The sequence below is a fragment of the Pan paniscus genome, chromosome 13, assembly GCF_029289425.2.
Source record: "Pan paniscus chromosome 13, NHGRI_mPanPan1-v2.0_pri, whole genome shotgun sequence".
NCBI lineage: Eukaryota > Metazoa > Chordata > Mammalia > Primates > Hominidae > Pan > Pan paniscus.
The window spans coordinates 144,031,295-144,053,216 of NC_073262.2; the positions used below are offsets into that span (position 1 = coordinate 144,031,295).

General features: G+C 41.7%; 1 protein-coding gene across 3 annotated transcripts in view; it reads left to right on the forward strand.

Moving 5' to 3' along the window:
- The window catches only part of SEPTIN2 (septin 2), a 38,418-nt gene that overhangs the window by 13,188 nt on the left and 3,308 nt on the right, over positions 1-21,922 (forward strand). For all 3 annotated transcript variants that reach the window (XM_003813068.5, XM_034955566.3, XM_034955565.3), the window contains 9 exons: positions 6,585-6,671; positions 7,441-7,564; positions 8,847-8,981; positions 9,137-9,254; positions 14,216-14,317; positions 14,976-15,121; positions 17,372-17,455; positions 19,339-19,396; positions 21,274-21,404. In XM_003813068.5, coding sequence (XP_003813116.1) covers positions 6,585-6,671; positions 7,441-7,564; positions 8,847-8,981; positions 9,137-9,254; positions 14,216-14,317; positions 14,976-15,121; positions 17,372-17,455; positions 19,339-19,396; positions 21,274-21,375 — 956 coding nt within the window. In that variant the 3' untranslated portion in view covers positions 21,376-21,404. The remainder of the gene's footprint in view (positions 1-6,584; positions 6,672-7,440; positions 7,565-8,846; positions 8,982-9,136; positions 9,255-14,215; positions 14,318-14,975; positions 15,122-17,371; positions 17,456-19,338; positions 19,397-21,273; positions 21,405-21,922) is intronic.

Here is a 21,922-nt window from a genome sequence, read left to right on the forward strand (position 1 = left end):
CCAACATGGAGAAATCCCGCCTTTACTAAAAAAAAAAAAAATACCAAATTAGCTGGGCGTGTTGGCACATGCCTGTAATCCCAGCTACTCGGGAGGCTGAGGCCAGAGAATCGCTTGAACCTAGGAGGTGGAGGTTGCAGTGAGCCGAGATCCCATCATTGCACTCCAGCCGGGGCAACAAGAGAGAAACTCCATCTCAAAACACGGTGGCTTACGTCTGTAATCCCAGCACTTTAGGAGGCTAGGCGGGTGGATCACCTGAGGTGGGAAGTTCGAGACCAGGCTGACCAACTTGGAGAAACCCCATTTGTAGTGAAAATACAAAATTAGCCGGCATGGTGGTGGAGGCCTGTAATCCTAGCTACTTGGGAGGCTGAGGCAGGAGAATCGCTTGAACCCGGGAGGTGGAGGTTGCGGTGAGCCGAGATCGCGCTATTGCACTCCAGCCTGGCCAACAAGAGTGAAACTCCATCTCACACACACAAAAAAGGTAGAGATTTAAAAATGAGAAAAGGTATATGTGGCGGGGAGTAGAAGTAATGTAAATCTTTTGTTGTTGTTGTTGTTGTTTTGTTTGTGTGTTTTGTTTTTGAGATGGTTTGAGATGGAGCCTCGCTCTGTTGCCCAGGCTGGAGTGCAGTGGCGCGATCTTGGCTCACTGCAAGCTCCACCTCCCGGGTTCACGCCATTCTCCCGCCTCAGCCTCCAAGTAGCTGAGATTACAGGCGCCCGCCACCACACCTGGCTAATTTTGTTTCTGTATTTTTAGTAGAGACAGGGTTTCACCGTGTTAGCCATGATGGTCTCGATCTCCTGACTTCGTGATCCGCCCGCCTCGGCCTCTCAAAGTGCTGGGATTAATATAAATCTTACACAGACTTCTTCATGAAATAGATGAGTAGGAAACACCTACCAGCCTATTTTATTAAGCCAGCATTATCCTATTACAAATGACAAGAAAACTACAGACTAATATATGTTAGAAATGCTTGTTCTTCGGTGCCATAAAGAAATAGTACTTGAACATAAATTCAGTTTCCTCAGCAAGGCCATTTTTACTTTCTACAGAAAGGGTACACTCGCCAGCAGTTTTGTCAAGAGGGTACACCGAACAAAGAGGATCATTTGTAACCTGATGCGTCTACCTTACTGCTGTGTCTGGTTTCCACTGGCTGAAACGGGACCTCCCATTCTGTATTTGTCCTGATTGGCTAGCCACTTAGAACTTCTTAAAAGAGGCAAAGGCAGAGGAGAACAAAGGAAGGAGGAATGTTGACAAAGGTAAAATCACCTTCAAATAAGGAAGAGCAACAGGCTATGACCTCATGCTTGCTTGGACCAGCATAAGCATGCCAGGGCAGATGTTTAGGCTGAATTGTGCGAGCTAAGAACATAAAGTACTTTGATTTCCTCATTACGGCCGGCAGATATTTAAGAATTTTAGCACAGGTCTTTGAATAAATGTTGCTTCTAAGAGAAGTTAGTATTATTCCTAATTAGACGGGGAGTAAAGTCTTTAAAGAGGAGCCTCTACTTTTTACATATACATGAGCTAGACATGGACATCTTAATTAAATCTTACCGAGTCCAGCAATATATCTAAATAAAAAGACAATGCACTGAGTCCTGCTATGATGCAAGCCGTGTGTTTCTAAAAAAATCACCATGCCATACAGCATGATGAATAAACACCACAGGGCTTATGGAGAAAACAGGGACACAATACTCAGAACCTTCATCAGTGACACAATGGGAAAAAAGATAGGAACGTAAGAATTATACCAGTCCACACGTAAATGGTTAAAAAATAATGACTGCACCATAGAAGCCCTGAGGTTGGTTTGTGCAAGTGGACATCAGGAGGGTTGCAGCTTGTGCGCTTTTGTGTAGCTGTGGAAGGAGGATTTTCTAAAGTTGGAAAGTCGTAACACTAGGTGTAAATGGGTGTGGCTCATAACAGGCAGTGAAGAAAGATAGCTGATAGATATTTAGGGGTGTGTGTTGGGAATATCCCCAAGTGGTTTCATTCTGTTGGATGCAGAATTAAACACAGTCTTCTGTATTCACCTAGTTTCTCACCAATGAGATCATATATAATAAGCAAATACGAAATTTGTATTACACTGCTATTGTTCTGTAATCTATCAATCCCGTTGTAACAAATTCTCATTTTCAAATTAGGACTGACTAAACAAATGGAGTTTATCTTAGGAATACATGATGCAACATTCAAAGTCATTGTCATTCAGTGTAGTTATCAAGGAGGAAGATGATGTTAGCTGAAAAACGAATTTGTAAAAATCCAGGACCCACTAAAGATAAGAAATTAGGCTGAGTGCAGTGGCTAACACCTGTAATCCCAGCACATTGGGAGCCCGAGGCTGGCAGATCACCTGAGGTCAGGAGTTTAAGACCAGCCCCCCCAACATGGTAAAACTTCATCTCTTCAGTACTTTTGTAAAGTACTGAAATTAGCCGGCCATGATGGTGGGTGCCTGTAATTTCAGCTATGCTGGAGGCTGAGGCGGGAGAATCGCTTGAATCTGGGAGGGGGAGGTTTCAGTGAGCCGAGGTCATGCCACTGCACTCCAGCCTGCATGACAGAGCGAGACTCCGTCTCAAAAAAAAAAAAGGAAAAAAAATCCACAAACAAGAGTATTAATAATTTTAAGACAGTACCACTTAACAGTCACAAAAAATATTGTTTAGAGATAAATTTAACAAAACGTGCAAGACCTATACACTGAAAACTACAAAACAGTGCTGAGAGAAATTAAAATCTAAAGTTGTAAGATCTGCCCCATTTGTGGATTGGAACTATTATGCCCTTTCTCCCCCAAATTGTCCCATATTTTTTCTGAGACAGTCTTGCTCTGTCATCCAGGCTAGAGTGCAATGGTATGATTTTGGCAACCTCCACCTCCCAGGTTTAACTGATTCTCGTTTCTCAGCCTCCCCAAGTAGCTGGGACTACAGGCATGCACCACCACGCCCATCTAATTTTTGTATTTTTAGTAGAAATGGCATTTTGTCATATTGGCCAGGCTGGTGTTAAACTCCTAGCCTGAAGTGATCCACCCTTCTCAGCCTCCCAAAGTACAAGGATTGCTACTGGCATGAGCCACAGCGTCCAGCTCCAACTTTCAGAAATAAAAATTAACAAGCTGATTCGGAAGTTTAAATGTAAATGTAGAGGGCCTAGAACAGACAAAAACAGTTTAGAAAAAGAGCAGAGTTGGAGGATTACAGTCCCTGATTTCAAGACTTAACAGCAGTAATCAAGACAGTGTGGTAAGGGTAGATACACAGATCTACTAAACAGAGCAACAGCCAAGAAGTAGACCCATCAATATAATAAGTTCAATTGTTTTGTTTGTTTGTTTTTTGAGAAAAAAGCCAAGTTGATTCAGTGGGGGCAAGTTTAGTCTTTTTACAGTCTGTAACAACTAGATGATTATGTGTGAAAAAATGAACTTCAACTCCTGCTTCACACTGTATATCACAATTAACCTGAAATTATAGTAGATTTAAATGTAAAGCTATAAAAACTCTACAAGAAAATGGGCAAAAAATTTTTTATGACTTTGTAGTAAGCAGATTTCTTAAGACATGAAGAATAGAAATAATAAAAACAATTGTGCATTATTAAAAGTTTGCCTTCTTGAAAAGACATCAATAGGAAAATAAAACGTGAGGAACTCAGAAAGTATTCATAGTACCATATCTGACAAAGGATATGTGTCCAGAATATATAAAAATATTGCACAGATCAGTAAGACGAATGACCCACTTACAAAGAGGGGGCAAAAGATCTGAATAGACATTTCACTAAGGAAGATAAACAAATAGCCAGTAAACCCACATAAAGGTGTCCACATCTTTGGTGGTCAGGGGAATCCGCATTGAAACCACGAGATGCCACTACCCAGCCACTAAGAGGCAGGCACTCCAGGTGTCAGCAAGGATGTGAAACAACTGGAACTCTTACTAGTGAGCATGTAAAAATGCCACAACCAGTATGGAAGCCAGTTTGGTACTTCCTTAACAGTTACGACCCAGCAGTACTGCTTGTATGTGTTTACCCACAAGAAATGAAAACATGTCCATAAAGATTTGTATATGAATATTGATAGCTACTTTTCTCAAAATAGCCCCAAACTGGGGATAGCAGAGGTATCTAGAGAGTGGGTTAACAAATTGTGGTGTAGCCATACAATGGAGTATTGCCAAGCACTACAAAGAAACGAACTACTCATAGATGCAACAACATGCATCAGTCTCAGAGCTTTGTTGAGCAAAAGCAGCCAGACACAAAACAGGCCATGTTGTATGATGCCATTTAAAAGTTTTAGAATAAGCAAAGCTGATACATAGTGACAAAGTAGATTGGTGTTTGCCTGCAGTGGGGACTGGAGAAGGTAGACTTCACAGTTACACAAAACAACTCTAGGGTTATGAAAATAATCTTTATCTTGAGTGGAGTTTGATTATCTGAGTATCTACTTTTGTCAAAACTGTACAGTTTAAATGGGTGTATTTTAGTATTTGTAAATCGTGCCTCAATAAAGTGGCTTTAAAAGAAAACAGGTAGGGGGTTGAGGGTGAGTAGTGAAAAGTAGAACTAGAAAGCCACAAGAATCCTCAACTTTTAAATTGTAGTATTAATAGCTCAAGAAAAATGGGTATATCAGGAAAACCCTAACACACCTAATTAGTAAATGAGAGACTGTTGAAGAGGAAAGGCAGTTTTTAAAATTTTATCAGACTTACAAAGAAATAGGTAAAGGGGCATTGTACCACAGTTTAATAAAAGGATGACTTAATGGGATAACAGGCATTTAGTCAAATTTTTACACTCATATTTAGGCATGTTCAACACATTGTTCTGTTTTTTCATGTGTGAAAATTGCAGTTCACTTAAAATGCAGTCCTAATTTTGTATGTCTGCATGTTTCTTTGTGTTTTGTTTTGATTTTTGAGATGGAGTCTCGCTCAGTCGCCCATGCTGGAGTGCAGTGGTGCGATCTTGGCTCACTGCAAGCTCTGCCTCCCGGGTTCATGCCATTCTCCTGCCTCAGCCTCCCGAGTAGCTGGGACTACAGGCACCCGCCACCACGCCCGGCTAATTTTTTGTATTTTTAGTAGAGACGGGGTTTCACCATGTTAGCCAGGATGGTCTTGAACTCCTGACCTCATGATCCGCCTGCCTCAGCCTCCCAAAGTGCTGGGATTACAGGCATGGGCCACCACGCCCGGCCATGCATCTGCACATTGCAAATTCACTTATTTGTTCTTGATTTTCCCAGAATTATTTTATTCTGTAAGGGACAGGGTCTCACTCTGTCACCCAGGCTGAAGTGCAGTGGCATGATCATAGCCTGCTGTAATCTCTAACTCCTGGGCTCAAGCAATCCTTCTGCCCTAGCCTCCCAAGTAGCTGGGACTCTAGGTACGTGCCACAACACCTGGCTAAGGTTTTGGGGTTTTTTTACTTTGTTTTGGTTTTTTGGGAGATGGGGGGTCTCACTATTTTGCCCAGGCGGGGTCTTGAATTCTTAGCCTCAAGTGATCCTCCAGCCTTGGTCTGCTAAAGTGCTGGGATTATAGGTGTGAGCCACTGTGCCCAGCCAGAAATAATAATTTTTCAAAAGAGATGTGTACTCCTTCCTCATGCTTTGCAGAACTTAACAGAGGGTGGTTTAGGGTACCCAGAGGACAGTCCAGCACCAGTAGTACCAAGATCAGAAGCAGTTCTCCATGCAGAATTGAGACCTAGATGATCATCTGCAATGAAGCAGTGGGATTTGGGCTTCCTTCAAATGTCAAATTTAATTTTGGGTATTTTGCATCTTTTTTGAAGTTAAATTTCAAATATTCAGAATATGTAGTCACAGTAGTTAAAGAGAGATTCTCACCTCGTTGAAAGCTTACATGGATATGTGTCACCTGAATTAGTCGTGTGAACTCAACAAAGTGAGCACGAAAGTTGCCCGACATATGACAGTTGCCAGTGCTGGGAAACGGGGATGGATTTAAAGCAGGAAGAAGACAAGGTGGCAGAAGGGGGAGGTTGCAGATTGAGGGTGTGCATGTGAGCCCACCAGACCACAGGCCCTGTCCTGCTCACATGTTTCTGCAGCTCGGGAAGCACAAGTGTTGTTGACACTATGGGATAGATATGTTCAGTTTTCTGAAAATGTGGTGAGTTTAGTGACTAGCAGAACTGATAATTGAAAACCTGCTTTGCATTCTATTTGTCAAAAATAAAAACCAACCTCTAAAGTACATTCCTCACATTTGTGAACAGTTATGTTTCTAATTATATGATGTTCAAGTTCTGTAGTCTCATAGACCTGGATTCAAATCTTGGCCCTGCTCTGGATAGTACTCTGACCTTGGGCAAATTAGAGTTTCTTTGAGTACCCTCAAAGATCATACTGCAAACATAGTAGTACTGTAGGTACTAAACACAGAATGATGTTTGTGAGGTACTTAGCCCAGTACCAGGCCTTATGTAAACACTTAACCGATTGAATGGTGTCATATGAATAAGGTCATGACAAGGTTTTTCTTTTTATTTAAAGGTGAATCAGGTCTAGGAAAATCGACTCTCATAAACAGCCTATTCCTAACTGATCTGTACCCAGAAAGAGTCATACCTGGAGCAGCAGGTAAAAACATTCTTATGTTACTGTAAGTGTAATTCTACATGAAAGATGCTGAAGACTGCCTAATTAATATTTTATTTCTTAGCTGTGTGTTTTGTTTGTTCTTGTTCAGCATTGAACACAAGGAAAACACTTTTATGGGGTAGGTGTGCTGCACTGAGGTCCTTGGATATTTGGGTTGTAGACTTTCTTTGACACGTATCCATGGATCCATCCTCTCTTGAGTTTATTTTGTCTGTAAAACGTAATAAGTAGTTTCTGCCTATATTAAATATTTGATGGAAGGATTAAGTGAGAATGTTTTACATCAAAAATGCTGTGTAACTAGAAGATTACTAGGATAGATGTTCGAATTCATCTACTGTCAGAAAGTTCCAGCACAGGACACCAGCATCCACAAATGACTGTTGAATGAATTAGGCACACATAGTGAGAGCCTAAGACTTGGGCTGCTGCAAGAATATGTAGCCCTTTCAGAATATTTTTGAATTCAGTTTTTAAGTGAATTCGTAAATTGCTTTCTTTTTCCCAGGAACAGAAATTATAATTTTTAACATTTGTGTTTTTAACCTTCCCCAGTAGCACAATAATCTTAGCTTTAACCTTCCCCTTTCTGACTTCTCTGGGATCTTTTTTTCATAATCCCCATGGTGTCTTTGGAGAACCTACCTCTGTAGAGAGGCAGTAGACTCTGAAGTCACTTGTCGTAAGAACGTGAGCTTTCCTCTTCACATGCTGCTTATATTCCCTATTAAGTTTGTTTCTTTTCTAGAAAAAATTGAAAGAACCGTCCAGATTGAGGCTTCAACTGTTGAAATTGAAGAGCGAGGGGTCAAGCTACGCCTGACAGTGGTAGATACCCCTGGCTATGGTGACGCTATCAACTGCAGAGATTGGTATGCACCCCCATGCCCAGGGATCTGCATTTGTTTACTTAATATACTTAAATTTATAGATAGTGTTAATGAGTGATTATTAAGTTTGGGATTGCTGTATATAATAAAACAGCTAGACAATTTAAAGTGTGTTAAATGTTGACTTTTTAAATAAGGAATTTTATGGAGAGTAATTTTTTTCCGGTACTCTACTGTAATTTGAGATCGCAAAGCCAGTCATCCATAGACTGCTAGTATAAATGAAACACCTGGATTTGAGCCGTGGTTGGTGACCGAGATACTGTAGTACATCCTTTCTATGTGGAAGGAAGTGAAACCTGTTAGAGAGTGGGTTGAGTCGTAGTGTCTGTAAATGACTGCTCATTGGCATCATTTTCACAAATAAGGAAATGAAGAAGTAGAAGATAGAGCAGTCTGTCACCTGTACTGTGCAAAGAATGCCACTTTTGTTGTACAAACTCCCTCCTGGTTCTAATCCTGTCAACATAAAGCATCAGCTTTCCACCACTAGATGAAAAGGGGAAGGTTCTGTTGTTTTTCTCCTACATTTAGGAATTTCTCCCTTCTTACATGTGAAAGTGCTGTACTGTTTCCCAGCTCAGTTAAATGCTGTTTCCCAGCTCAGATAAACCTGTTCTTGACCCATGTTCTCTACCACCCTGTTCCTCTGCCCCTTTTCACAGTCACGTTCCTGAAAAGAATTGGCAGCCCTGGCCGGGTGCGATGGCTCACGCCTGTAATCCCAGCACTTTGGGAGGCTGAGGTGGGCTGATCACAAGGTCAGGAGTTCAAGACCAGCCTGGCCAACATGGTGAAACCCTGTCTCTACTAAAAATACAAAAATTAGCCGGGCGTGGTGGCGTGTGCCTATAATCCCAGCTACTTGGGAGGCTGAGGCAGGAGAATCGCTTGAACCCTGGAAGCGGAGGTTGCAGTGAGCCGAGATCACGCCACTGCACTCCAGCCTGGGCAACAGCGCAAGACTCAGTCTCAAAAAAAAAAAAGAAAGAATTGGCAGCCCTGTCTACTCTGGCCCTCTCTCAGGTGCATCATAACCTATTCCATTCAGGCTTTTGACTCTCAGCACTTAGGGGCAGTTATGCTTGGCATAAGTTTCCAAAAACTTCCATTTGCCAAATCTAGGAGTCAGTCTTCTGTTCTCATCTTGAAAATGAATTATTAAATTTTATATATTTGGGTGGAGGCACTTGTTTTCCCTTTGAAGTCAGGGACCCCCTGTTTTATACCCTATGATTATTGTTAATGTTTCTGTTTCTCTCAGTTTTAAGACAATTATCTCCTATATTGATGAGCAATTTGAGAGGTACCTGCATGACGAGAGCGGCTTGAACAGGCGGCACATCATTGATAATAGGGTGCATTGTTGCTTTTACTTTATTTCACCTTTTGGACATGGGTAAGTAATTGTTTATCGTGGAGAAATGCTTTACTACGTGGGTTTGTAAGTTTTACCCAAACTGTGTATTTTAATATAAGAATTAAGATAATTTGAGAGAGAAGAGTTTTATATGTATTTTTTTAAATAAGTGACAATTCTAAAATTAATTTTAGACTTAAGCCCTTAGATGTGGCGTTTATGAAGGCAATACACAACAAGGTGAATATTGTGCCTGTCATTGCAAAAGCTGACACTCTCACCCTGAAGGAACGGGAGCGGCTGAAGAAAAGGGTGAGTGAGGCTGGCATCCTGCTCTCCCTCTGGGTGCGACTCGGGGGCATGGGGATGAAGAAAGGAGTGTGTTCTCACGCTCAGTCTGCTCAGGTGTCGGGAGGCAGGGTGGGAGAATTTTTCCTGCATTTTAGTGGTGGTTTTCAAGGAGAACCTGATAGTTACAAATTTTAATTTTTGCCTTCATGAAGGTATCAAATTTCTATTCTTTAAATTCTCCTTATATTTAAAATGCCCTCGATGAGTAGCAGTTGGTTACACACAAGTACCTTCCATGGGAGTTAAATGACTCAAATATAGAAATGTGATCTCTCCATGAAGTTTGTCATTTTACCTAAATTCTTTACTGCAAATGACCCATACAAGGATGTATCTAAGTAGACTGGTTCTCTTTTCTGTTTGGAAACATAGCAGTTGTCAGCCAGCGAAGCGCCTCTCACCCCCCAGCAGCTCCTGTGGTGTCCCAGTTTTAGTGCCTCTTCCGTGTATGTCTGTAAAGCCTCTTTATTGATTCTCTGCTATATATTTTTAAATTGCTTACTTTGTTCTGATTATATGCTCCTTAAGAAAGTCCAAATAGTTTATATATGCTAAACTCTAAAAATACAAATCCCTAACTGAACATACCGGTACGTGCATAAAAATACAAATCCCTAAATGAACATACCGATATGTGCGTGTAATCACAGTAGCTGGGGCAGGGTAGGGGGATACAGCAGGGCGTTCAGGCAGGAGGATCACTTGAGCCCAGAAGTTGGAGGCCAACTTCAGCAACATAGCAATACGCTGTCTCTAAAAAAATATATATATATTTTATATATATAAATTATATATTTATATATATTATATATATATAAATTATATATTTATATATATTATATATAAATATTATATATTTATATATATTTTATATATAAATATTATATATTTATATATATTTTATATATAAATATATATTTATATATATTTTATATATAAATATATATATTTTATATATAAATATATATTTATATATATTATATATATAAATATTATATATTTATATATATTAATTATATTTTTTTAATAAAAGTTTCTAGGCCGGGTGTGGTGGCTCACGCCTGTAATCCCAGCACTTTGGAAGGCTGAGGCAGGCAGATCACCAGAGGTCAGGAGGTCGAGACCAGCCTGGCCAACATGGCAAAACTCCGTCTCTAAAAAATTACAAAAGTTAGCCGGGCATGGTGGCGGGCACCTGTAGTCCCAGCTACTCAGGAGGCTGAAGCAAAAGAATCGCTTCAACCCAGGAGGCAGAGGTTTGCAGTCCAGCCTGGGTGACAGAGCAAGACTCCGTCTCAAGAAAAAAAAAAAAAAAAGGAATTTCTGTAATTACCCACAGAAAGAACAACTGTTAAGTATATATCCTTCTAGAACATAGCTTATGTTTTTGGTTTTGCAGAATGAAATCACATAGTAATACTATTCTGCCATTTGATTTTTCTATTTAAAAATATTTTGAAGCATCCTCATATATATACTGTATCCTAATTCTTCCTGGATGCACAGCATTCCACCATATGCATATACTCTAACTTGTCCAGTTTCCTGCTGATGAGTATTTGGCTTACTTTTTGTTTTGCTCTGGCCCCTTTTCTTCTTTGACCAAATTTACTGTTTCTTTGCCCCTTGCTCGCTGCTTTTGCTAGTGATACCCTCTGCCTGGAACAGTCTTCCCTCAGATACCTGTGTGGGCAACTCCCTCACTGAGCCCAACGCTGCACACAAGATTTCACATCTCCATCCCCTGCTCTGCTGGTAGCACTCCCCCCACACTGCATAAAGTATTTCTCTAGCGTATTTTTTGGCTTCTCCTGACCCCTGACCCCAGGTCCTGAGATCAGGAATCTGCTTTGTTCACTTATGTATTCCCAGAGTTCCGAATAATGTCTGGCACATAATAGATTTGTTGCATAATTGTTGTAATGAACACTGGTGTACATCTATCTTTTCACAATTGTGTGAGCCAAACGAATTCTTAGGAAATAAGTATACATTTAAATTTTTGAAGGATGACTAAATTTGCTCTAAAGTAAGTTTGTAACAATTTACATTTCCAAAGTGTACTCTTCTCTCCACCCCCTAAAACTGTCCTGGTTATGTTGCCAGTTTTTGTAACGTGTTTCCTGTCTGAGAAATTGTATCTCATTTGAATTTGCCTTTCCTTGATTGCCGATGTGAGTATCTGTGCTGGTGTTGATGCCGGTTGGTGTATTCTCTCAGGTTGCAGGGACTTGGCTCTTGCTTTTTTATTGACTTAACACATATACTTATTTTTAGATGTTGACTATCACGTTGCAGATGATTTCACCTGGTTTGACTTTCATTTTTTCACATTTTTCTTGGTGCTTTTTTCCAAAGCAATTTTTAAGCAGCATGTAGTCATGTTTGGCAGCCTTTTCCTAAATTGTCTCAAGTGCCTGCCAGTTTTTTAGGAAGTGTTTGAACCTTTGAAGAACCCCTGGAAGCGTAGACGTTTTTATGCTAATAAATACTTTAGCAATTCCTACTTAAGGGAACTTCACCTTTTGTACTCTGCTACATTAAATTTCTTTGTGGTAGAAATGGTGGTGGTGTCAGGGTTAGAATGCTCTAATTCTAATCTCTAATCCTGTATGGGAAACATTTAGTGCTGGATTACAACATCTGAGATGAATCGAAATACTTCGAGCTTTTATCCCTTCCTTCTTGAGCCTCATTAATCACTTCTCTTCCTCCAGTTTCTCCTTGATGCCTACCAGTTTGTTCATTCTGCCCTATCTAAAAGAACCTCTTGCCTCCTGCCAGCCTCTACTAGCCTCTTGCCTTCACCAGCCTTTCTTCTAGTCAGACACTTACTGGTAGCTGTTATCTGCCCTCCCCATGATCCTGTTCACTCAGTCTTCCTGTTGTCATCCACCTGCAATTGCTCTCTCATGGGCTTGGCCAGCAGTTCAGTTCTCAGATGTGGGCCCCACCTGTGGGGTTTGTGTGATTGGCAATTCTACTCCTGAAACTTCCCTTCCTTGGCTGCTGAACCACTGTGTTTGCTTTTCTATCTGCTGTTTTTTACCACCTTCCTTCCTGATCCCTGAAGGTCAGTATTCCTTAGTATTATTTTGATCACATTATTTCTGTGGCTTCTGATTTGCCCTTCCAAGTATCTTATTTCTTGTTGTGAACCACATTTACCCACAGGAGTCCTCTTTTGACCACTGATGGACTCCTGTCCTTCCAGCTCCCCTGTCTCTTTAAATGGTCCCACAATTCTTGAAATCATCCAGACTGAGAAATGTGTAAATTATTTTTTACTCATCACTTCTGACTCCTCTGCTCACTTTTAAATAGCTTACTAACTGTTTCCGAACTCTTCTGTCCTCCAAAGTGTAAGCTCCATTTTTATGAGGCCAGCATAGGACAAAAGATGAGGTTAGCATGGATGGATAGTAGACCAGGAAAGGGGCCGTAAGATGAGGACAGGTGAGCAAGTTCATGCTTTGTATTGCTCAGTTTCTCCCAGAGATAAGATGGTTCCTCCCATTTAGGAATAAGGATTTATGAAAAGACTGAAGGTCGAGTTACAGAGTAAAGGATGTAGAGAGGAGGGCCTTTTCTGGAGTTCTGAATTAGTGCAGACATTGTGCTAAGACCAAATCTCTGACCATTCAAGGCCCTTTTTAGGTCACATTAAGGCTTTCCATTCTTAAAAACCAGAAAGCAAATCCAGTGCACAGTATGAGGTCGGGATATTTTCTGCTCATGTTGCTCTTGTTCTCTCTTCCCTGAATGGCTCAGGTACTGAGGTGAGACCAAACAAAACTGTGGCCTGCCTGGTGCCTGTGAGAATGCCCACCATGCAATGAGCATTTGAGTGCTAGGGTTTTAATTGATTGACTGATGAATGCATTCGTATTTCAACTTCAGCCCAGTTCTTTCTCCCCTCAAGCCCCATCCCCCACACTACTGCCTGCTTGATAGGTCCGATTGTGGGATTTCACTGCTGACTGCCGGCTGCCTGTTGAATGAAATACAGATCCCCAGGTCGCTAGCCTGGTGTTGATGGAACTCTCCACTTTGTAATTCCAATTTTTGTTTCCTTATCCAACTGGATGTCTTAGATTCCAACCTTTTGAATTTCTTATTCTCAAAATGCACCCCATGTGTCCTCTCTGTGCCTTTGACGAGGTTTTGTTTTTTTTTCTTTCTTTCTTTTTTTCCATCTGGGGTACTTCTCCCTTCTCTCTGCTTTTAAGACTCCTGCCTGTTCTCCAGGGTCTTCTCATGCCTGTAGCTTCTCTGTGGCAATTACCCTTCTTGAGGCTGATTGTGGTGTGATTTCCATTTTAGCTGTTGTGCTGGGGCTATCGTTAGTCTTCCTGCTGCTTTGTACATTGAGGGTAGTGGTGCATTATTGCTAATGTTATTTTTATTCTGTACAGAGGATCCTCAAAATTCAAGTATAAATACCTTTCTAGCAGTTTTGTAATTTTTTTTTTTTTTTTTTTTTTTTTTTGAGACGGAGTCTTGCTCCGTCGCCCAGGCTGAAGTGCAGTGGTCTCAGCTCACTGCAAGCTCCGCCTCCCAGGTTCACGCCATTCTCCTGCCTCAGCCTCCCCAGCAGCTGGGACTACAGGCGCCCACTGCCACGCTTAGCTAATTTTTTTGTATTTTTAGTAGAGACAGGGTTTCACCATGTTAGCCAGGATGGTCTCCATCTCCTGACCTTGTGATCTGCCTGCCTCGGCCTCCCAAAGTGCTGGGATTACAGACGTGAGCCACCACACCCGGCCGCAGTTTTATAAATTTATTTGACAGTAACTTTCGTCATCAGTTTGATTATTGACGTTTGTATGGTTTCCGATATATTTCTTACAAGATGAGCTAGAATTGGCTACAATAACATAGGCAGTTTGCTAAAATTGATCCTGGTTTTGTCATTCTCTCAGATTCTGGATGAAATTGAAGAACATAACATCAAAATCTATCACTTACCTGATGCAGAATCAGATGAAGATGAAGATTTTAAAGAGCAGACTAGACTTCTCAAAGTAAGAACTGGCTTCAAATCCACAACATAAATAACTCCTGTTTACTGTTGTCCATGTTGAGGTGAGAGAGATTGCCTGGGTATGTTCAGTTACCATAGTATTTTTGCTTTAAATATATTTTAAGGCCTCATGCAGTGGCTCATGCCTATAATCCCAGCACTTTGAGAGGCCAAGGCAGATGGTTCAGTTGAGGCCAGGAGTTCCAGACCATCCTGGCCAACATGGTGAAATCTCATCTCCATCAAAAATACAAAAATTAGGTGGATGTGGTGGTGCACACCTGTAGTCCCAGCCACTTGGGAGGCTAAGGCAGGAGAATCACTTGAACCCAGGAGGCAGAGGTTGCAGTGAGCCGAGATCGCACCTCTGCACTCTAGCCTGGCGACAGAGCAAGACTCTGTCTCAAAAAAAAAAAAAAATTGATACAGCTATCACCTAAAGCTTAGAAATTTTGTTGTAGGTTTAATTTGTTTTCGTACAATTTGTCCCATGTAGAACGTATCTGACACTTTTCAAGAAAATGTTACATACCCCCAGCTTTCCAATTAAATTTTGTAGTCAATAGCAATGTGTTAAGTCTGTGCTGATGTTCTCGTGTTGCCAGTGAACCCTGGGGTTCCCTGTGTGGAGCCTGTCTACTCTCTGTGTCTCTTTCTAGGCTAGCATCCCATTCTCTGTGGTTGGATCCAATCAGTTGATTGAAGCCAAAGGAAAGAAGGTCAGAGGCCGCCTCTACCCCTGGGGTGTTGTGGAGGTGGAGAACCCAGAGCACAATGACTTTCTGAAGCTGAGAACCATGCTCATGTAAGACATTTGGTGTGTTCCTTCTGGCAGAATTTGGCGTGAAGAATATGGATTTCAGACGGGGTGTACACTTGGCCCCCAAGATGGTTGCAGCCAGCAGCTTCATTGTCGCCCTCAGTGTTTCTCACATTGCAGAAGTGGTGTGGGGCTGTTGCAGATTGGTGCTGAGAACCCTCACCCAGGGGCCCTCTGTAGCACTACTAAACTAGCTCTTCTGCCTGTGGACTGTAGCCTGCAGTACCTTTCCTTCTTGCTAAGATCTTAACATCTTTGATGTTAAAAGGAGACTAGAACCTAAACTGGGGTCTGAGAGGTCCCCAGTGCTGGTAAGGAAACGGTCAGGCTGTATAGGCCCCTGGTCCACTGCTCCAGGCTGAGCCACCCCTGGTGCCCTGCTCACCAGTCTGAGATTCATTGTATGGCCCTGGTTAGCTTTTTGTGTCTTCCATTTATTATTAATAACAATTACAGACCTGACTACAAAAATAGTCTTCTTTTCCTTTAAAAATGAATTTCATGGCTGGGCATGGTGGCTCACACCTGTAATCCCAGCACTTTGGGAGGCTGAGGCAGGCAGATCACGAGGTCAGGAGTTCAAGACCAGCCTGACCAACATGGTGAAACCCCATCTGTACTTAAAGTGCAAAAAATAAATTAGCCAAGCGTGGTGGTGCGCACCTGTAATCCCAGCTACTCAGGAGGCTGAGGCAGGAGAATCACTGTTGAACCAGGAGGCAGAGGTTGCAGTGAGCCAAGATTGCACCACTGCACTCCAGCCTGGGCGACAGAGTGAGACTCTGTCTCAAAATAATAAATAAATAAATAAATAAATTTCACATATTGTAACATGCATACATTGCTTTTACTCTTGAAAAAAGAGGCTGAGGCCGGGTGCGGTGACTCATGCCTGTACTCCTGGCACTTTGGGAGGCCCAGGCGGGCGGATCACTTGAGGTCAGGAGTTTGAAACCAGCCTGGCCGACATGGTGAAACCAGCCTGGCCAACATGGTGAAACCCTGTCTCTACTAAAAATACAAAAAAATTAGCCGGGTGTGGTGGTGGGTGCCGGTAGTCCCAGCTACTTGGGAGGCTGAGGCAGGAGAATAGCCTGAACCTGGAGGTGGAGGTTGCAGTGAGCCAGGATTGCGCCACTGCACTCCCGCCTGGGCAACAAGAGCAAGACTTCATCTCAAAAAAAAAAAAAAAAAAAAAAAAGAACAGGCTGAGAGTATTGCTTAAACTATACCTCTTTAATCAGAGGACTTCAAAGAATGACTGATGTGGATAAATCAGTGTTTTGATTAGCTGAAAGTTGCTACATATTTGCCGCATGTCTCACTTAGTTTAGCAATTTGTAGTGAGTTAAAATCAGTAAGCATGTTACCATCCAAGCTGTGTCAAACACAATTTAATGGTTGTGTAAGAAGTTAAGCGCACTCAGCCCCTCCAGGGCTGCATCCTTGTGGCTATCCTGATCCCTATTATTGAGGGGGGTGTAGAGGCTGAAGACAGGGTTTGGGGACTTTACTTTAGTGTCAGTTGTGTGTTTCTCACAATGAGGTAGAGTGAGCCACTCCTTGGCTATCTCAATCCATTTCCCTGGATCCTGAATCAATAGGAATGTGTTACAATGTTTGCTCATTCTTGCCTGCTTTTAAGTATTTTGAATAAGCTAGGCAATTAAAAAAATTTTTTTAAGAGTGTTTCATAAGATGAATGGAAGGTTAAGTTGCTGACTAATATTCTTGGATCCAGAATATTAGTCCTTCACTTTATGGTCTTGTACATAGCTTAAGCTAACCAACTCTTTTTTTCTCATATGGGAGTAATATATAAATTTTGAGTTATAGGAGGCATGAATATTTTCATTACATTTTCCGTAAGTCCTTTTAGAAGAGTGTCTTCTATTTCAGACATTGTTGACCTGAAAATCTCTTAAAATCTGTCTGCCATCCTGTGGTAGTGATGGCCTCACACAGGGGTGGCAGTGCCTCTAGCAGAAATCCCCCTGAGAGACTCAGTCGAGACCTGTGTTTGTATATCATTTATTGGGGAAGAAAGGGAGAGCTACACCTCACTAGACATTTCCACGGCCATACTCATTATCCTGAAATCCCAGCAGCTTTATGTACAATTTGCCAAGTAATTTTAATTACTGCTATTTCTTCTATGTACTTGATGGGTGGTTTTTTTCTCATGAGAATGTCATGTGCATGATGCCACCTTGGTGCATTCCTCTTCTCTTTCAGCACCCACATGCAGGATCTCCAGGAGGTGACCCAGGACCTTCATTATGAAAACTTCCGTTCTGAGAGACTCAAGAGAGGCGGCAGGTCATCACACTGTGCCCCTTTCTCTGTATTGTGTCACCCTGAGCCACAATGTTCCTCCTCCTCTATGTGTTCAGCTCAGCCTTCTTGACCATTAAGCAACATGGTTTGGTTTCCTACTCAAAAGTTATTATAAAAGAGTTGTTAATTTAATCAAATTATGCTCTTTTAGCCTTAAGAAAAAGTACATTTAATGATATGCACGTAAAAACTTTAGGCCAGGCACGGTGGCTCATGCCTGTAATCCCAGCACCTTGGGAGACCAAGGCAAGGTAGATTGCTTGAGCACAGGAGTTTTGAGACCATGAGATTACATGGTGAAGTCCCATCTCTACAAAAATTAAAAAAAAAAAAAAATTAATTTAGCTGGGCATGGTGGCACACACCTATAATCCCAGCAACTCGAGAGACTGAGTTGGGAGGAGCAGTTGAGCCTGGGAGGTGCAGTGAGCCGTAATTGCACCACTGCACTTTATCCTGGGCAATAAAACAAGACCCTGTCTCAAAAAACAAACAAAAACTTTAGATGGAAAGGCCAGAGGCTTGTGTCGAGTTCTCCTTCAAAAGCATCACTCTGTACATGAGGACAAACTTGTTGCCATTAGGAAACTGCAGCACCTGAGTTAAGGGTGAGGCCAGGATGAGTGGCTTCCAAGCAGCCAGTGGCCGTTGAAGCAGCAGCTTCGATCCTCGCAAAGTCCTGCAGCCATCCTCACTCACCTTTTCTTTTTAACCATTCTAATATGTTTTTATGTAAGTTTTCTGGGAGGCCAAGGCAAGTGGATCACTTGAGCCCAGTAGTTTGAGACCGGCCCTGGCAACATAGGGAGACCTCGCCTCTATAAACATTTTTTTTAAATTAGCCAGATGTGGTGGTGCATGCCTGTGGTCCCAGCTACTAGGGGGAGGATTGCTTGAGCCCAGTAGGTCCAGGCTGCAGTGAGCTATGGTCGCACCACCACGCTCCAGACTGGGCAACAGAGTGAGACCCTGTCTCAACAACAAAAGTTTCCTGTGTTGTAATTCATTAAAATTCTCACATTCTAATAATTTGATGGATTTCTAGATATATATGTTGTACACATTGAAGTCTAATTATGAGTTTGGAAATGAGACATTAAGAAAGATTTTAGAGGCAGCAAGAAAATTCCACCCTCTGGAAGCTGAGCAGGCGCTGGCCCTGAGATGGAGATTAGTGTGCTTTGCAGAGCACAGTTCTCAGGTGTGCTTGGGGAGCTTACCCTTTGCCCCTCGTTCACTCACGCAGATCCTGCTCCTTAAATGTGGTGACTACATTCGCATTAATAAAGAATAACATCTCAAAGCAAATTCTTCAGATAATACCTATTTTTGAGTGGGTAACAGCAAGTGTTGTCGCTCAAGCTTAGAGTAAGAAAAGTCTCTTGAATGTTCCATTTCATGTTGTTCGAACTTTTTAAAATCATTCTGTTCCCTTTTTATTCATTATATCTTTAATTAGAAAAATGATAGGCTGGGCGTGGTGGCTCATGCCTGTATTCCCAGCACTTTGGGAGGCCAAGGTGGGCGGATCACTTGAAGTTCAATACCAGCCTGGCCAACGTGGCAAAACCCCATCTCTACTAAACACAAAAAAAATTAGCTGGGCGTGGTAGCACGTGCCTGTAATGCCAGTTACCCAGGAGGCTAAGGTGGGAGAATTGCTTGAACCTAGGAGGTGGAGGTTGCATTGAGCCAAGATCATGCCACTACACTCCAGCCCGTGCGACAGAGCGAGACACCATCTCAATATAAAAAGAGAAATGATAAATACATGTCATTTTAAATTTTAAAGTAGAATTTTTTTGGGGGGGTAGCAAATAACTATTTGTTGCAGTGTTATGATTCTGATTTCTTTCGATTCTTAGGAAAGTGGAGAATGAGGACATGAATAAAGACCAGATCTTGCTGGAAAAAGAAGCTGAGGTAAGTAGGAAAGTACTATTGGTTGGTTGGTTGGTTGGTTGTTTTGTTTGTTTTGAGACAGTTTTGCACCATTGCCCAGGCTGGAGTGCAGTGGCGTGATCTCGGCTCACTGCAACCTCTGCCTCCCGGGTTCAAGTGATTCTCCTGCCTCAGCCTCCCGAGTAGCTGGGACTACAGGTGCCTGCCACCATGCCTGGCTAGTTGTTTTTGTATTTTTAGTAGAGACGGGGTTTCATCATGTTGGCCAGGCTGGTCTCAAACTCCTAACCTCAGGTGATCTGCCCACCTTGGCCTCCCAAAGTGCTGGGATTACAGGTGTGAACCACCGTGCCCAGCCAAAAAGTACTATTCTTGTGACTGAAGCTGTTTTGTTTACATCCGTAGATATCATTGGTAATTAACTTAAAGTTTATAGTTTTTTTTTAATTTGTTGAGGAGGATACATATAACTACTTTATTACTATATATACACATCTATATATAATAATAAACATGGATATTTACATAGCATACATGATGCTTCATATATTTAGCTGAAAGACTTTGGAGACAATTTAGTAATGTCACTGATATTTGTAAGTAGATCATAAATATGGAAATATGCTCTGTTGTAAAGGTGGCATTCAGATCTGCTGGAGTTTTGGAAGGCAAACACATTATTCAGTAAACAATAGGATCATAATGGGCTAGCCTTTTGGAAACAAAAAGAAAATACTTCTTTGGTCAAATTAATTCAATATTGATCAAATATTTAAATGTTAAAAATAACCACAAAGTCACCTGAAGAAAATTTAGTTAAATGTTTTATAATACTTTCCTGGAGGCATTTCTGAACACATACAAATCATAATGATAAGGATAAAGATGAATTAACATTTACTATTTTTGGCCAGGCACTGTGGGTTACACTTATAGTCCCAGCACTTTAGGAGGCCAAGGTGGGAGAATCACTTCATGCCAGGAGTTTAAGACCAGCTAGGGCAACAGAGTGAGACCCCCCTCGTTCTCTAGAAAAAAATTAAAAAATAATTAGCCATGCATGTCGGCATGCACCTGTAGTCCCAGCTACTCGGGAGGCTGAGGCAGAAGGATCCCCTGAGCCCAGGAGTTCAAGGATGCAGTGAGCTATGATTGTGCCACTGCAGTCTAGCCTAGGTGAAAGAGCAAGATCCCATCCCTTTAAAAAATACATATATATATGTATATGTATGTATATATATTATTTTTATTGTGAGGCCTTCATTGCCCTCCAGAAAAGCTGATTCATTCCCATTCCCCTTTACTTTGCATTTCTCACTGTCATCAGTCTCTTTCCCTCCTTTTAGGTTAGAAAACTTCTCATATTGGCCGGGCGCGGTGGCTCACGCTTGTAATCCCAGCACTTTGGGAGGCGGAGGCGGGTGGATCACGAGGTCAGGAGTTTGAGACCAGCCTGACCAACATGGTGAAACCCCGTCTCTACTGAAAATACAAAAATTAGCCGGGCGTGGTGGTGTGTGCCTGTAATCCCAGCTACTCAGGAGGCTGAGGCAGGAGAATCGCTTGAACCCGGGAGGCGGAGGTAGCAGTGATCCGAGATTGCGCCACTGCACTCCAGCCTAGGAGACAGAGTGAGAATCTGTCTTAAGAAAATTTATCATATTGTCTTATCTTTCTTTGGTTATTGTTTCTGTTTGGCTTGCATATTCGTATCATTTACTTGATTTTCTCTTTAGCTGTTGGTTTTTTTATTGATTGGTAAAAAGTCTTTATGTAATAACTCTTGTCATATTTTGGGAAGGTGTAGAAGTTGAAATTTTAGGAATCACAGAACACCCAGAAATAATGTTCAAAGACAGCAAACCTTGAAAACCTATAATGTGTGTGTGTGTTCACAGCTCCGCCGCATGCAAGAGATGATTGCAAGGATGCAGGCGCAGATGCAGATGCAGATGCAGGGCGGGGATGGCGATGGCGGGGCTCTCGGGCACCACGTGTAAGGTGATGTGCACATATCAAGAAGTCAGAGGTAGGCCCTGTTGTCCCTTAGCCTGGAAGACAGGCAGTTACTAACATTATTGTGTCAGCTTAAATATGACAGGTTCCTCCTTAAGCCTCATTAATATTTTGCATTTTGAAGTAACTCCATCACTAATCTTAAACAAGGAGAGATTGCTCCTGAAAAACAGAAGCCACTACTTTGCCACCTACTTTCTAGTAAAGATTTTTCATATTTTTGTCTCTTCTTTTTTTTTTTAAATAATTTCAACTTTTATTTTATTGGGGTACATTTGCAGGTTATTTTCTAAGCTTGCAAATACCAACATTAGAAGGAAATTATGTATCAAAGCACTTTTATTAGTTGTATTATTGGAAATTTGTTAATTGTTAAAACATCTCTTTAAAGGGAATAAAAATGTGTTATTAAAACAGCTTGTACAGATTAAAAGTAAAGATGGCACAAGGAAGAAGAATTATGCGAGGTAGATAAGGGTTCCCTGGATGGTGACTGCTGACCTCCTGTTCCTCAGATAGCTTTGTCCCGAC